This window comes from Camarhynchus parvulus, chromosome 13 (assembly GCF_901933205.1).
Source record: "Camarhynchus parvulus chromosome 13, STF_HiC, whole genome shotgun sequence".
NCBI classification, from domain to species: Eukaryota; Metazoa; Chordata; class Aves; order Passeriformes; family Thraupidae; genus Camarhynchus; species Camarhynchus parvulus.
The window spans coordinates 4,556,585-4,571,970 of record NC_044583.1 but is presented as its reverse complement, the minus strand read 5'-3'; the positions used below and the strand labels follow the sequence as shown (position 1 = coordinate 4,571,970).

Sequence of the window (15,386 nt, the reverse complement as noted above, 5' to 3'; positions counted from 1 at the left end):
AGGAAAATATCAATTTATTTAAATAGATAAAAGTATTTATTTAAATGTTGTGTTTAGACACGTTCTGGAGAATAATGCAACACTGAGTACAAAAAGTCCTCTGACCGCTCATGAGCTTGTTGAAGAAGATGTGTACACACATACAGTGGGAAAAATAAGAGATAGATCTGTCAGCAGGCTGTCATTTCTATCAGCTCAAGGTCTGGACCTTTAGAGGGTTCTTAAAACATGTGTTACAGCAGTAGGGCTCCTGAGCTAGATCCCTGTTTCTGCAGGGTGTCCCCTTCCTTCACTGAGCGTTCCCGCCGGTGGCAGGACCGAGCCTTTTTGTCTGCACAGTAGCACGGCCTGAGCGCAGCGGGGTGGGGGTGCCCGGGGCTCACCTTGTCCGTTTGTCCTCGCAGATGGCTGTCCGGACCTGTGCAATGGCAACGGGAGGTGCACGCTGGGCCAGAACAGCTGGCAGTGCGTCTGCCAGAGCGGCTGGAGGGGCCCGGGCTGCAGCGTGGCCATGGAAACCGCCTGCGCCGACAGCAAGGACAACGAGGGAGGTGAGCGGGGCCTCGTCAGTGCCGGCGGGCAGAGGCCGCACATCCCGGCAGGCGCTGTCCTGCCGTGTCCTGCCATGTCCTGCAGTGTCACACTGCTCTCCAGCAAAGGACAGACAGCTGTGGAGCTGCGACCGGGCGGGACACGCAGGGAGCCCGGCTCGGTGCCAGCCCAGCCCGGGTGGGAGCACGGCCCGAGCGGAGCTGCTGCTGCTGCTGAGGCACGGGCACGGAGCGCCCTGTGCCCCTCGGAGCAGCCACAGAGCCACCGTGCTGGCCTTGTCCCCTGCTTGCTGTGCACAGCCCTGCCAGACTGTCCCTTGGTGTCCCACGGCCCTACCAGGCTGTCCCTTGCTGTCCCATGGCCCCTGCCGGGCTGTCCCTTGGGGTACACAGCCCCTGCCAGGCTGTGCACAGCCCCTACCAGGCTGTCCCTTGCTGTCCCATGGCCCCTGCCAGGCTGTCCCTTGCTGTGCACAGCCCCTGCCAGGCTGTCCCTTGCTGTCCCATGGCCCCTGCCAGGCTGTCCCTGCTGTGCACAGCCCCTGCCAGGCTGTCCCTTGCTGTCCCATGGCCCCTGCCAGGCTGTCCCTTGCTGTGCACAGCCCCTGCCAGGCTGTCCCTTGCTGTGCACAGCCCCTGCCAGGCTGTCCCTTGCTGTCCCATGGCCCCTGCCAGGCTGTCCCTGCTGTGCACAGCCCCTGCCTGGCTGTCCCACAGCCCCTGCCAGGCTGTCTCTTGCTGTCCCACTGCGCAGTCCCCGTGCCAGGCTCTGCAGGGCTGGGTGAGGTGTGCTCAGTTGGCACAGAGGGTAAGGGGCTGACATCCCTGCTCTGCTCTCCCCGCCCTGTGTCAGGCACATTGCTATTAAATATAGGATGTGTCCTGTGTTTCCCTTCAAAGATGTTTTTTGGGGTTTCGTTGAGCCTTCCATGGTAGCCTGAAAGCAGTTCTGAGATGTTGTGCTTCCTCAAAAAGATTGGTTAATTTTGTCCTTCATTTACAGGAACTTTCTTATTCCTTTCAATATAATGTCTTTAGAAAGTCACATAGATTCTTTTTCATGTTCTTCTGCTCTCTGCTATAAACCAAGCATCAGACACAGCTATTTTCCTTGAGACTCCTTCCCTTTCCTTTGGCCAATAATTAATCTAAAGAAAACATCCGCTGTTTGCTGATTAATAAATATTTTATAAATGTATTTCCTAAAACTGCACAGTAACATTGGTCTGTATCAAGGGTAAAATTGTCATTAGGCTGAGTGCTTTAAGTCCCAAACTGAGGAACAGGTGTATTTGGTTTTGATTACATGATATTAACCACAGCTGAACATCATCAACTTGTTTTAATTTGTAAATAATTTGTTAGTTCCTTGGTTTCACATGCTCAGTGCTTACAAAAGTATTTTAGAAGTTCAAAAGCTATTTCAGTTTCAGAGAACTAGAACTTATTTTATAGCTGTTACTGAATTATAGAAAGCAGAATCTAACTGCCAGAGTGCATTAATTGGCTTTTAAGTATACAACAAAACCCACTAAACTTGTGTTAATATTCAGTGTAAGAAACTAAAAGGTGAAATGCTTAGGTTTGCAGTTTTTACATGCTTTGAAGATTATAAAGGGAAATTTGAAAACAGATGTATTATTAGAATTTCCTCAAAGAAAAGAAAAAGGTTGGAAATGTTAGTAGAAAAATTGGAATAAGAGGTTTATTTATCTACCCAGGACATTATTTTGCACTTGTAAAACAGACAGGCAAGCAGGGAAAAAAATGACCAGTGACACTATTCAGCTGCTCCTCCTGATGCAAAACTATAGTATTGTAGAACTTATTCAAGGAGGGTAAACAGGAGCTCATCATAGGCAAAGAATACAGACAGAATTGCCATACAACAGATACATCATATTAAGAATTAATAATTAATGCAGAATTTTATATTCCATTATCATGTGAGTTGCATGGATTTTGGTTTACCATAGTAAAGCACCTGAAAGAAAATTAGTTGGTGCAGCTGAAAGCTGGAAAGGCTTAGGGGAGAGCTCTCCAGATGTTCTCAGTGTTTGCATTTTAAGTAATTTTTTCCAGATTCCAGAGAGGTTACTGGTCACTGGGTGTGTGAGTGTAAATGGTTTGAAAATTTAACCTTGATCCAAGATCCAGACAACCTGAGAAGTCCCTTTGGACCCCCATGTTTTCACATGGGGTTTAGGTGGAAATTAGTCTTAGCAATTTAATTCAGTGATCATTCCTGCTCTTATAGTCTCATCCTTCGTAATTCCCATAGAATGTTTGTATAAGGGAGCACAACACCTGTTCAGCTGCTGTTTCTCCTCAAGCTTTCCAGGCATTCCTGAAGAACCAGAGGCACTTTGAGCTCTGCTATGTTTCCTGCACGCTGCTCCCCTCAGGCTGTGCCGCTGCAGAGCTCTCGGCCTCTCCCATGCCTTGGTGGTTTGTGCTGCTGCAGTTTGCTCCTTCATATTTTGGGGTTCACATTCCTCTGAGATGTCCTGGAGTTCTGTCCTGTGTGAGCTGTGAGGACAGAGGCATTTTCCTGACCATCAGTTTGTCAAATTCACAAGAACTACAACAAAACTCAAAAACAAATATAATATTAATCCCTTAAGGATTAATATCTCAGAATGCAGCCCTGCCTTTGCCTGAGATGCACTGCTCTGTACATGTCTGGTTCTGCACACCTGGCCAGGAGTCTGTGCTCTGAGCTGTGTTCATAGGAGAGTTTGCAGGAGTGGAGAGGCTGGAAGGGCTGTGTGTGTTCTGTGCTTCAAGCTGCACCTTTATGTAATTGTGACTTTCTATATAAAGGAACAGATAAAATTAAGTTTTCTCATTAGACAAAGCTGAAAAGTGTACTATGGGAATCAATAGTAAGGATCCAGCTAGTTACCAGAACACCAAGTTTCACATAAAATGCAAGTTTATTGGAAGTTAAAGAAATTGCCTCTTCTCCCAGTCACTCTTTTCACTTGAAACTCAGCTGAGTTTATTTGCAGCAAAGTGTTGAACTAATTTGCTGCTCCATTACCAACATTGCTCTGTTAACATAAGCAAGTAGTTCTGGGGTAGTACAGAACACACAAGCTGTTCTTTTGGAAGGCAGTAGGATAGCTAAAAATACTTTTTTTTTTTCCTTTTTCCTAAATGAGGTCTTTTCTGGACAGTTGAGCCTCCTTCCTTTCTGTCCATCCCTGCATATTGTTAAAATACAATTCCTCCAGCATGTCCCTGAAAAGGAACTATCATTTCCTATCTTCTGTGGCAGCAGATTTAACATATTTTGGAGCTTTTTCCCTGTTCAGCCATTCTTATTGCAATTGTATCTCACAATCAGATTCAAATGCCTTGGGCCAAGTCTTCATTTTATGGATGTCAAGGAGAACATTGCCACTGACTCCAGAGGGTTTCCCATTTGTCCTGCTTTGTCTTATTATCTGCCACAATGCAAACTCCATACCATAGTTCAAAAAGAGAAAAATGAAAGATTATACGTAATATTTTCTTTCCATTTTAGATTAATGTCCTTTCGTTGGTTTATTCCTAGAAGAGGCAGATGAGTCCCCTTCTCTTTTAGACTTACAAATCTTCATTTAAAATGAGATGTCAGTGTGGATTACTGGCATGAATAAAATGTGATTCCAGAGCAACAGGAGGAGAGAGTCTCCAAAGCTGCTTTCTCCTCTTAGGGCTGTGCAGGGTGAATGATCTGTGGTAACACTGGGAAATTCACCTGCTTTTGCCATCACCATCACATGTCAGATAAAGCTATGGGCTTAACTAGGTCTGGAAGTGTCCAAGGCCGGTTTGGAGGAGCTTGGAGCAACCTGGGACAGTGGAAGGTGTCCCTGCCCCTGGCAGGGCTGGCACTGGATGAGCTTTAAGGTCCCTTCCAACCCAAACCAGCCCGTGGTTCTGTGATTCATAAAGAACATGTTTAGGGTTACCATGGTGCACAGGCTACTTTGCTGAAAAAACTTGAAAGTCTCTTATTTATCTTTTTTGGGTTTTTTTTGTTTGTTTTTGTTTTTTTTTTTGTTGGGGTTCTTTGGGTTGGGTTTGTTTGGTTGTTTGGTTTTTTTTTTTCATTTCTCTGTAAGGACAAAGCCTAACTGAAAAGTAAGGGGATTCTGGCATGGACTCACTTTTAACATTTCTCTAAATTGGAAAGTGCTTCTGTTTTCCAAACCATGTTTGGATTACGTAATTTGCTCACTGTGACTGCTTCTAAAGCTAATATCTTCCCTTAATCAGTCCCTCAGTAATCTAATCATTATTAAGCATCTTTTGGAGGGATTAGAAATAGCTTTATTTTAAGACCTGTAATTGTGATTACAATATATAATCCCCCTAATAGACACGTATAACCTATTTAATTCACCATGGCTTTATTTTAGGAAATTAAGGCATTACTGATGGTATTTTGAGGAATGGGAGAGGATATGCTACTTTTTACATTCCTATTTTTTTTGGCATATTGCACAAGGAAATCACTACCGTGGCTGTTTATACCCATCATTTTGCAATAACTATTTTATAATAATTTGCTTGTTCCTAAATAGAAAAATGTTTTTAGTCTCCTTAAATTACTTCTGTTTAACTAAATTTCACCTTAGACTTTGCAGCACTTCCAGCTGCATGAGACAATGGGATACACAGCAAAACTCAGATGTCTTTCCTAAAGTGTAGTTTCACTAAATGTTGGATGCAGTTCATATCCATCACGTTTAGGAATCTTTGTTCTGAGTGTCTTGGGATAATTTGGGAAAGAGATTTAAGAATCCTGTCCTCTGCAGAGGCAGCCTTGGCACGAGCCCATATTGCCCACTGGGGCTGCTCTTTCTAGGCTTTTCTCCTCCTTCTTTCTCTCTTCTCCCCTTTTTGCATCTATTCAAATTTACTCATTTTTATAGTTTTTATTGGCAAGAGAGTTAAATTATGTAATCTCAGAGAAAGGCAAACAGGAAATAAGCAAAGTTTTGCTAAATTTGTTTCAGATTTGATCAGGATGGAGAGGGCAGGTGCAGGCAGGTTAAAAAGAAATAAATTTTTAAAAAAGCTTAAATGCAATCACTGCTTCTATCACTTCCCAGATCACATTTCTCCTCACAATGTAATTATCTGGACTAAAATTGATAGGAGAAGGAAAGGAAGCAACCCCTAGCAGTATAGAATATTAAGCCAAACAGAAATGAGGAATTTCTTATTTGTTATGCAAAGTGGCACATTCTTTTGAAAATACATTTTAATTTCTGTTCCGCTTGGCTTTCCAAAGAGAGATGTGCATCTCAGAAGGCAAATTTTGCCCTTCAGTTTGTTACTCTATATCTTTAACCCCACCAGGAAGTACAGTTGGTGGTAATTCTGTTTGGCACAATACATTAAAGATAATGAATTAGAGAAAGCCAACTAGCTGCTCCAGTATGCAATCTCTTCAATTCACAAGAAAAATGCATTTCTAGAGAAGTTCACTGTCAGGACAGTGCACTTGACTGATTGAAAGGCTGTTTATTTGAGTTGTCTTAGAAAACTCATCTCTGAAATTAGACAGAAGGAAAATAGAAAGAAAAGAGAGGTGTCTTCCTGCAATAAACATTTAGAAAAAATTGCTTTTAGAAAATTACAAATCCTGTGACTTGATACTGCATCAGGCTCGTGACATTTAAGATAATACAAGTATTTCACAGCACAAAAGCAAATCATGTAATTTAGCTTGCCTCAACAAGCATTGCCTCAGCAGGGGTCTCTAATTCAGCACAGACAAAAGATTTTATGAAGTTCTCAATATAAATACCCAGAATACTCTTGGCACAGAAAATACCTTTCCCAGAGCCTGTACAATAGTCAGTTGGGGAACATTAAATGCAATCAGGAGCTGAAATCTGTAGTGGATGGGGGCCAGAGTGAGTCACGTAGGCTCAGGTATAAAATCTGTATCAAAAGTAGGCACTCAAATTTTGACAAGAGCTAATGAGTGTGCTTGTATGTGATTGTGTTACAGCTCCATGTCAGCCTCTGATCACCTTCACACACATTAGCCAGCTTGTCCCTGTCCCCCTTGGGATGTGGTCTGCAATACATCACTCTCACAACTGAGGAGAAGGCAAGGAGCTCAGAGCCTGCAAATTGCATGGTTTGAAAAGGCACCAGCATCCCTGTATGTGTCCATGTACACTGGAGCTGGGCAAACATTGTTTTTCAAGGTTGTTCTCACCTTGCAGCCCTTTGGGTCAGCCTGGCTCTGAGCAAGGAGTGGTTTGGAGTTGGAGCATCAATTCTCCAGAGGTTCTGAGGGACCCCCAGGCTGGAGCTACCCCTGCAGTGGGTTTCAGGAATGAGGCTTTTCCTGCCTGCCAGAACTCCAGCAGCACAGGGATCCCAATTGGCCAGGGAAGTGGGGTGGGTGCTTCACCACTCTCATCCTCCAGGGTCCTTTAAAAAACTCTTTGGGGAGGGTTTTGGGTATTCAAGGCACCAACCAATCTCCAGGTTCATTCTACTTTACCACAACTTGGGATTTGCAATCCAGCTTGTCCTGAAAGGCAGTTTGGGTTACAAAAATACTCTGTTGTGCTCACTGTTAGATACAAAAGCCAGTGTTGTAATGAATGTCCTGATAGTTAACAGGGAGTCTTTACAGGTCTGGAGCAGAAATAGAAGCATTCCCTTTCTTGTGAGCACCAGGAACTTCTGAGGAATTATTTTGAATGACACATGCCAATATAGATAACAGTAATTAGATCAAGCTACAAAAGTGTGAAAAATTGGGTTAAATATTAGATAAACTTCCTGATAATAAGATATACTGGGTTGTGGCATAGCCTGCCTGTGGAAGCAGTTTTGCATGCAGTTTTAGAGCTCAATTAATATATTTCTGTGTTGGCAGAGAAGGCCTACTCTTTTGATAATCTGATAGAGCATCTCTAATTCTTTCACCTTGGGTATATTAATACTGCACATAATTAAAATCGGTTCATGATAAATTAACTAATTTGCCCTTAGAGTGATCAAAGACCCTTTTGCCCTCAGGGTTTGTAGTAGCTGCTGTTCCCCCCCTCCCCACCTCCATTTTAATCATCAGTCTGAAATGTTTATTGGAAAAAGAAAAATTTCCAGGAATTAGGCTCTGAAAGTCCCCAGCTCCTGCAGCTAGTGAAGTGTAAGGATGCCCTCTGCTGAGCATGGGCTCAGGAGTTTTGGGTTGGAAGCAGAATTGTCCCTTGCTGGGTACAGAAAGCATTGGCTGAGCAAGCTGGATGTCAGGTCCAAGTTCCCTCATTCTGATGTGCATTGTGAATTGAACCCAAAGCACAACCTGCAGGTATTGGAAGAAGTGTGGAAACTGTAGATAATTCACTCATTGGAATTAAAAAACCCCAACAGCTCAAGCATCAGCTTTCTGCAGAAATGTGTAGCACCTTTCTACTTCTGCAATCCAGTAACCTGGACATGGTGAGAAATACATTCAGTGATGCTGGAACACTGGTGCTGAGAGGTTCTAAACACATTAGAACAGTAATGTGATAAAAAATATCACTGTTGCGTCTGAGAGCTTTTTTAGTCCTTCTAATGATGGTCAAGAGGAATACAATAATAAGGCAGTCATAAATATGACATGCATGAGTAGGTTAATCTACTTTCAAGTATTTCTTTGAAGTTTTCTCTGTGCTGTGTAGTGAAGTCTGCCAAAAAGCTTGTGGAACAGTTCACAGAAAGTTGAGAAATATGTGGATCCATTAGCCAAGTGAACTCTTCAAGAGGGATACCATGTCACTTGCTTTATTTCTGAAAAGATTTGAGAATTCAGAAAAACCACGAACAGCAATGGAGAGCTAATCCTGTGCTGCCAGTTTAAATCAGATCAAAATTTCCTGTTTCTTTCATCTCAGTTAAGGCCAAGTCAGGACTTGTGTTGGTCTCAAATTGTTAGAGGAGGTTCAGCACCATCTCAGCTCCCTCTCCAGCCTTCTCCCTTTAGCATGCAGAGTATCAGAGAGGTCACTGCCCACTTGAAACTCAGCTGTGTGTGCCACGAAAAGCAGCAGTATTTTGGTGAGGCAAGTGGTGAGGGTTTGTCATTGAATTAACCATATAAATAATTCAGCATACCTGAGGAAATTTGGAGGGTGACAAGCTCAGAAATATATATTAAAATCCACAGTATGAATTCTAATTAAAATTTATGTTAATAGCAGAATTTTCTTTTGCAGAAGGTACTTTTTTTCTAACTCTGGTTTTAATCAGCTGCATCTAATGCAAATAAATGATTCTGTAACAATTTACTTCATATATAACAGTACAATATGGCTGGGTGCCCACTGAGGCTGTGGGGTTTCCATCCTTGAAGACATTTCAAAAGCTGTGTGGGCAACCTTGGCAACCAGCTTCTGGTAGCCTTGCTTGAGCAGGGGCCAGAGCTGATCACCTCCAGATGTCCTTGCCAATCTCAGCCATTCTGTGATAATAGTCCAGATAGCAAATTAGGCAAACATGGGCTAAAAGCAGATATATTCTGACAGTAACCACTACTCTTTCATGCATGGAGGCAGAGATTTCAGGGCAGCAAAGTCAATAAGAGCAGCAGCTGTGGATGTGAGCAGCACAGGGGTGTGTAAACCTTTGATACCAAGCAGCAGTGCCCAGGGCCTGGCTGTGTGTGCTGAACAGACCCAGAGCTCACTGCTGCTGTTGCAACAAGCTGGATCAGCTAGTTCACATGAGGTGAAAATATCCTAAATCCTGAATCTTGCTATCTGAGGATAAATTACTACAGGGGAATAGAGCCATATAAGTAATAATGTTAGAAAAAGTAAATTGTGTTATGCTCTATGCCTATCGTTTCTAAATATTGTTTTAAGATGCATCTGAGAGCATCTGAGTCTGACTTCACAGAACTGCAGCAAAACCTTCTTACATGGAAGGAATCCCAGGCAGGCTTTTCCCTGCTGTTGAATGGAGATGTTTGCAGCCTCCCAGGTCCTGAACTGGCAATTCAGAGCAGTTTGATTGCCTGCTTGATTGTTTGTGAGATAACGGTGAGATTGGCAGTGGCAGGGTAATTTACTGAAGATTGCAATGTCAGACAATATCCAAGGGGGCTCGTGAGCATAAAGATGTGATTCACATGACTGACAGGAGCCTGAGGGATTGATATGCCCATTCCAAGTTCAGGGTGTCATCACAAGTGTTTGGCAACAGCATCCCATAATCAGCTGCATGATGAGGTCATTACAGGCAGAACTTCTGCTCACCTCAAATAACAGCTATGGCCAAAATGTGATGCAGCTTGAATAGGTAAATGTAAATTTGTCAGAGGGAGTAATTTATATCCTGTGGTTTGCCTGTGTTATTTCTAGTGTGTTGATAGGTTTTCCTTGCCTGGTGGTCATCTGAGAACAGGGTGGACTTAACAGTGGGCAAAGCTCAGTTCAGAGTTGTAGAGGTCTCACAGACTGGGGGAGAAGCTGAGGAATTCTCAGAGCTTAATAGGAAAACTGCCTTGAGTTATACCCTGAAGCTAATGATGTCCTCAGAATGATTATATAACGTGGGGAGAAAATTAGATGTAGCAAAACAGAAAGATCCTGCAACCTTGTTGGAGAGAATTTTAAGATGAATGGAGCTCTTAATGTGAATAGGCGAGTGACCTTAAAACAACATATAGCTCTCACAACAAGGTAGTTTGTCTGACTTAAATCTCCTTGGAGGCCTCAATGAAACATTGTCAGCATAACTTGGCAATTTTGTTTTTAAATCAGGTCAGGCACAGTCATTTCGGGCACACAAAATGGGTTGGAAATAAAAGGCTAATTGTAAAATAAGAAAGTTTTTTTGTAGTTTTAGATTGGTTTTTTCCTTTAGGTTGTTGTTTTTCCAGTTATCACTGTGCTGGTCTGTTGTGCACTTGAAAATCCTGAAAATGCATGAGTCATGATCTTACCCTGAGGTACTTTTGTTTGCTTCCATACTGGAATGCTCTCTCTTTTGTATGATTTTGAATGTATATCCAGGCCATATTTGCATTCAAAAATCAGATTGATACACCTTGGGAAGTTTTACAGACATAAGTAGATTGCAGGTTGAACTGATTCTTGCCAGAGTAGATGAAGAAATGTTTGTAAATTGTTAGAGATGATAATATTTCAAAGCAAATGGTTAATAATTTCTAAATTATAATAGAACTCCATTGAGAGAACATATTTCAGTTGAATAATGATACCAAATGAAGAGATGATGATAGAATTGTTACTGTATGTGGTAAAACTGTTATTTATCTAAGTATACAGATTGATCTCTCCCTTGATTCCCTTTTAATTTCTGGTGTTAAAATTCTCTTTTTTCTTAAAAATGCATCTTAAAAAATATTCATGCTAGACAACAATCTGTAATATGATGACTGAACCCACCAATTTTGTGACTGATGCTTCCCTGTCCAGGCATGCACACAAGTTGTGAGCCAGGTATCCATGGGAGGTGGGAGTCCCAGCAGCCCTTCCCTGGGAATTGCCAAAATGGCTGCAGTGTAATTTGTGTTTTACTTTGGTAATGATAGCTTTGTCATCCCCATCTCCTCTCAGCTCCTCAAATAGAATAAATAAAATCAAACAGCATAATTCTCAAGACAAAAAAAAAAAGAAAAACAAAAACAAAAAAACAACCAAACAAGCAAATAACTTAAACAGAAATCCTTTATTGTTTCCACTTCCTTTTGCTTAATTTCTGCTCTTGACAGATTTATTGAGATTTATCCTCATCTAACCCTGGTTTACATTAATTGTAGTGGTTTTTTAAGGACTGTGCTCCAAAGGCTCGTCCTCATGGCACTGTTGGCTGAATTACCAGGTTTGGGGCATGGGGATGCTATGGGGAGTGAACTTTACCATTTTTCCCCAGTGCCTTAAGCTTTCCATGGGTATTGCTGCTCCACAGCTCCGTGCTGGATCTCAGGGGTGCCTGTTACCTTTCAGATGGCCTGGTGGACTGCCTGGACCCTGACTGCTGCCTGCAGGCCACCTGCCAGAACAGCCTGCTGTGCCGGGGCTCGCGGGACCCGCTGGACATCATCCAGCAGAGCCACGGCACCGCGCCCGCCGTCCGCTCCTTCTACGACCGCATCAAGCTGCTCGTGGGGAAGGACAGCACCCACATCATCCCTGGGGAGAACCCCTTCAACAGCAGGTGAGACAGCCCCTTCAACAGCAGGGAGCAGCTGGCAACGTGACACCTGTCGTGGTTTGGAAGGACAGGTGTCTGCTGAGGAAGGCAGGAGCCTCCCCTGAAATGGAAAATGTAAACCCCCTCCCTCCAAACTGTTATAATTTTGAAATTGAAAGGCTCTCAGGCAAAGCTATGGGAATAGGAATAACAGTTCTTTACTAGGAAAACTAAACATACCAATGTAATAGTACAAACAACAAAAAAAGTACTGCCAGAGTGAGAACAGGCCCTGACCCCCTGTGTGTCAGGGGGTGGCACAGCCCCATTTCCCATCCCATGGGGGCTCAGCCCTCCTGCAGTGCCAGCTGTGCTGCTGCTGGAGCAGGGATCCTGCACAAGGGGGGAGTTTTCCTCTGCAGCTCCAGGGCTGCTGCAGATGGGCCTGGGCTCCCTCTGGCAATGCAGGGCAGCAGAAAGCTGCTCCTCTGGCAATGCAGGGGGCAAAGGCTGCTGTGCTGCTCCAGGCTCAGATTGGATCCAGGTAGGAATGCTTGGCTCCTCCCCTGGGCGCAGCATCTCCCCATGGGATGCTGGAATTGGATCAGCCCTGCAGGGACACTCACTGGCCATGGACAGAAGATAATTAATAATTAATGGCCCATTAACAGAAGAGATCTCCTGGAGGGAAGATGAGTTGTAGAAGAGAGAAAGAAAAACTGCCCAATGAGCAGGAGATAACTGCCCCACCCCTAAGAAATGGGAATAGAATACACCCCCCATTTCCAGCCTAAGACACACCAGGTCTGTGCATTGCATGGGAAAATTTCTGCCAGTGATTCTGTTTGTGGTTTAACAGGAGCTGCTGCTTGCAGGTGCTTCATCTCAGGCATTGCTCACACTGAGGCCATGCTGGTGCAGTTTATGATGTGGCCTCTATTTTATAACAGAGTTTTATTAGCATTTCAACAGTCTGGCAATGCCCAGAAGAAGGCTTCTTCCACTGAGTCGGAGCTTCTGAGGTTTATATTTTATGAAGACTGCAGTCTAGAGAAAGGGAAAACACTAACTAGTTTCCAGTTCATTTATAATGTTGTGCCATTAGTACAAATTTCAATAATAGAATAGCATTTCAAATAATTTTAAAAATCCATTGATTTATGGAGTTTTATTATTTATTCCTTACATAAAACCATTTTACTTGTAGCATTGATCCACCTGACTAGGTTTTCTTTTTCTTCTTGTTTTTTTTTTTCTTTTTCTATGCGTGTTTTCTAAGACTATTAATTATATATTTGCAATGAATCTAAAAGCCAGCACATCATTAATTAATATTTGATGCCATTGTATGCTTACAAGAAGATTGGTATTTATCACTATTATATAAATAGGTCTCCATGGAAAGATGCTAAGAAATTGATGAGTATTGTTTATGTTCATATCACCAAAGTTAAAACTGAAGGAAGAGCTTCATTTGAGATAACACCCAGAGGATTGCACTTCATTACAGGAAGTTTTCTCAGTCAGGATCCCATTACAGGCTTAGTAGGTGATGTAGAGCATGTCCCAAAATATTTGTCTGTGAAGAGAGGATATAATGCTTCTGGATACACCAGGCAGGTCCCCCTTGTACTCACCCCTATGCTGCACACAATCATTTCCATATTCCATCAGGAAATCCCTGTTGGATCCTACCCTATGCAATATAGATTTTATGCTATTCTATAAAATACTGCATACACATGTGGAGTTGTTCAAAAAAACAGAAAAAAATTGTTCTGCTTTCACCCTTTTTAGTCCTGGAAGTGTTTAAGGCCAAGTTGGACAGGGATTGGAGCAGCCTGATCTAGTGGAAAATGACCCTGGCCATGGCAGGGAGTTGGAACAAAATGATCTTTAAAGTGTTTTCAAACCCTTTCTATGATTCTATGAATTACTGCTCTAAACTAAACAGGAGCTGAACAGTTCAATCCTGAGGCTCCTTTAAAAAAAAGAACTCATTGGACACTTTAGTTTTGGTTTTTTTTAATGTTCCTCATGGTAGGACTCTTAGTTCTGTTTTATTCATCTGAGCTACACTGCAGATTTTAACACATCTTTGCAAATGACCTATTAATGAGGTTAAAATTGGTCTTCACCTCTAAGTTTTGAAGGTATTTCTGATAATTCTATGGCTCAGCTGCTATTTTTGGTACCAATTTTAGGCAAATCTAATGTGTAGTGTCAAATTGTAAGTTTTAGAACTGATGGGTTTGTCTTTTAAAAGTGCCACAGAGTTGAACTCCCAACTCTTTCATATATTGAAGCTGCCATTGTCTCAAAAAGTAGCTCCTGTGTTTGTAAGCTGTTTGCTTAGCTCAGTCTGTCATTCCATTGAAAGACATGAAAAAGTGGGACAAAATCATGGTTTGGGGTTTTTTTTCCAGTCTTAGTTTAAGAAAAAAAGTTATTTCCCACTATGAAGGAATAAATAACAAAATGTATTGATTGCTAAAGTAGGTGAATCTCAATGATTTTTTTCTGTGCAGAAACAAGATTAAATGAAGCTTTCAGGGGGAAAAAAAGCTATGTTTTTTTTACACATTTAAATTCCTTGGTAAAAAAAATATATAATTCCTGTATCAGTTCAATTTTTCTGTTACACTTTTAAAAGATTACCAAAGAAAGGTGATTGTATACGTGACTATTAGTCAAAACATTGCTTCTTATAAATCCATATTTTAGCTTATTCTAATATCTATTGTGTTCCTTATTTAAAATTTTAGAAATAAAAAGGAATATTATTGACCAAAATATTTTATTCAAATTATTTCCTAAAATAATAAAATTGAATGTAGAAAAAAAAGAAGTCATGGGCATTATTAGTTTTCTTTTGCCATCTGACAATTTCTTTCTAAATCTACTTTCTGCACAGCTTCCCCAGAGAAGATTGAGTGACTTTTTTCCTGAAACTATTTCTGTGTGTTTGTCACATAAAATAATTCAAGCAAAATGAATAATGCCAAGAAAATTATCTTGGTCCAATGTGTTCCCAAGCAGATTTTTCTCAACAGGTTTCAATTTCTATTAAATTCCATATTCAGTTACAAAATGTTGATTTAGCAAATTAAAAATTGACCTGGCAGGTCAAGAAGCACTTGAAAGTCCTAAAAGAAAAGTAACAGAAATGGCTCGCTTTTATTAATTAGATTTTTTTAATGTAGTACTGAAGAAAATATTGCTCCCTGTTTGGAATAAAAATATGAGGAAATAGCAGTTAAATAGCCAATATAATACAGTTAGAAATGTACCTCCCAGCCCCTGAACATCTCAGAGTGGGCAGAAAGAGCTGCAAACCATCCCTGGTGTGGCTGATGGAAGGAGCTGTCCTGTGCCAGGGGCCCATTGTCAGTGTCCAGCCAAGCTAAGCTCAGCCCAGGTTAGTCCCCCAGTCCAGCTCAGACATGCCTGGCTCAGGGTGCTGTGCCTGGAGCCTGCTGAGCTCTGGGAGCAGCCCCAGTCCTGCTGGGAAGGGCTCTTCATTCTCCTTCTGTCAGCAGAGCAGAGCTGGGAGCTCATGCTGGAGGCACAGACTGGTGAATACATAAATCCTTTCACCCATGACTACAGCAAAGTGCAGTTTTGCAATCCCTGAGATTACGGGTTAGGAGGAGTTCACTCTCCCTGTTT

The 15,386-nt window shown here is 42.1% G+C and overlaps 1 protein-coding gene across 11 annotated transcripts in view; it reads left to right on the top strand.

Annotated features, from left to right (window-relative positions):
• TENM2 (teneurin transmembrane protein 2) overlaps positions 1–15,386 on the top strand; it is a 334,262-nt gene that overhangs the window by 279,213 nt on the left and 39,663 nt on the right. For all 11 annotated transcript variants that reach the window (XM_030957242.1, XM_030957244.1, XM_030957243.1 and 8 more), the window contains 2 exons: positions 405–551; positions 11,531–11,741. In XM_030957242.1, the coding sequence (XP_030813102.1) occupies positions 405–551; positions 11,531–11,741 (358 nt within the window). The remainder of the gene's footprint in view (positions 1–404; positions 552–11,530; positions 11,742–15,386) is intronic.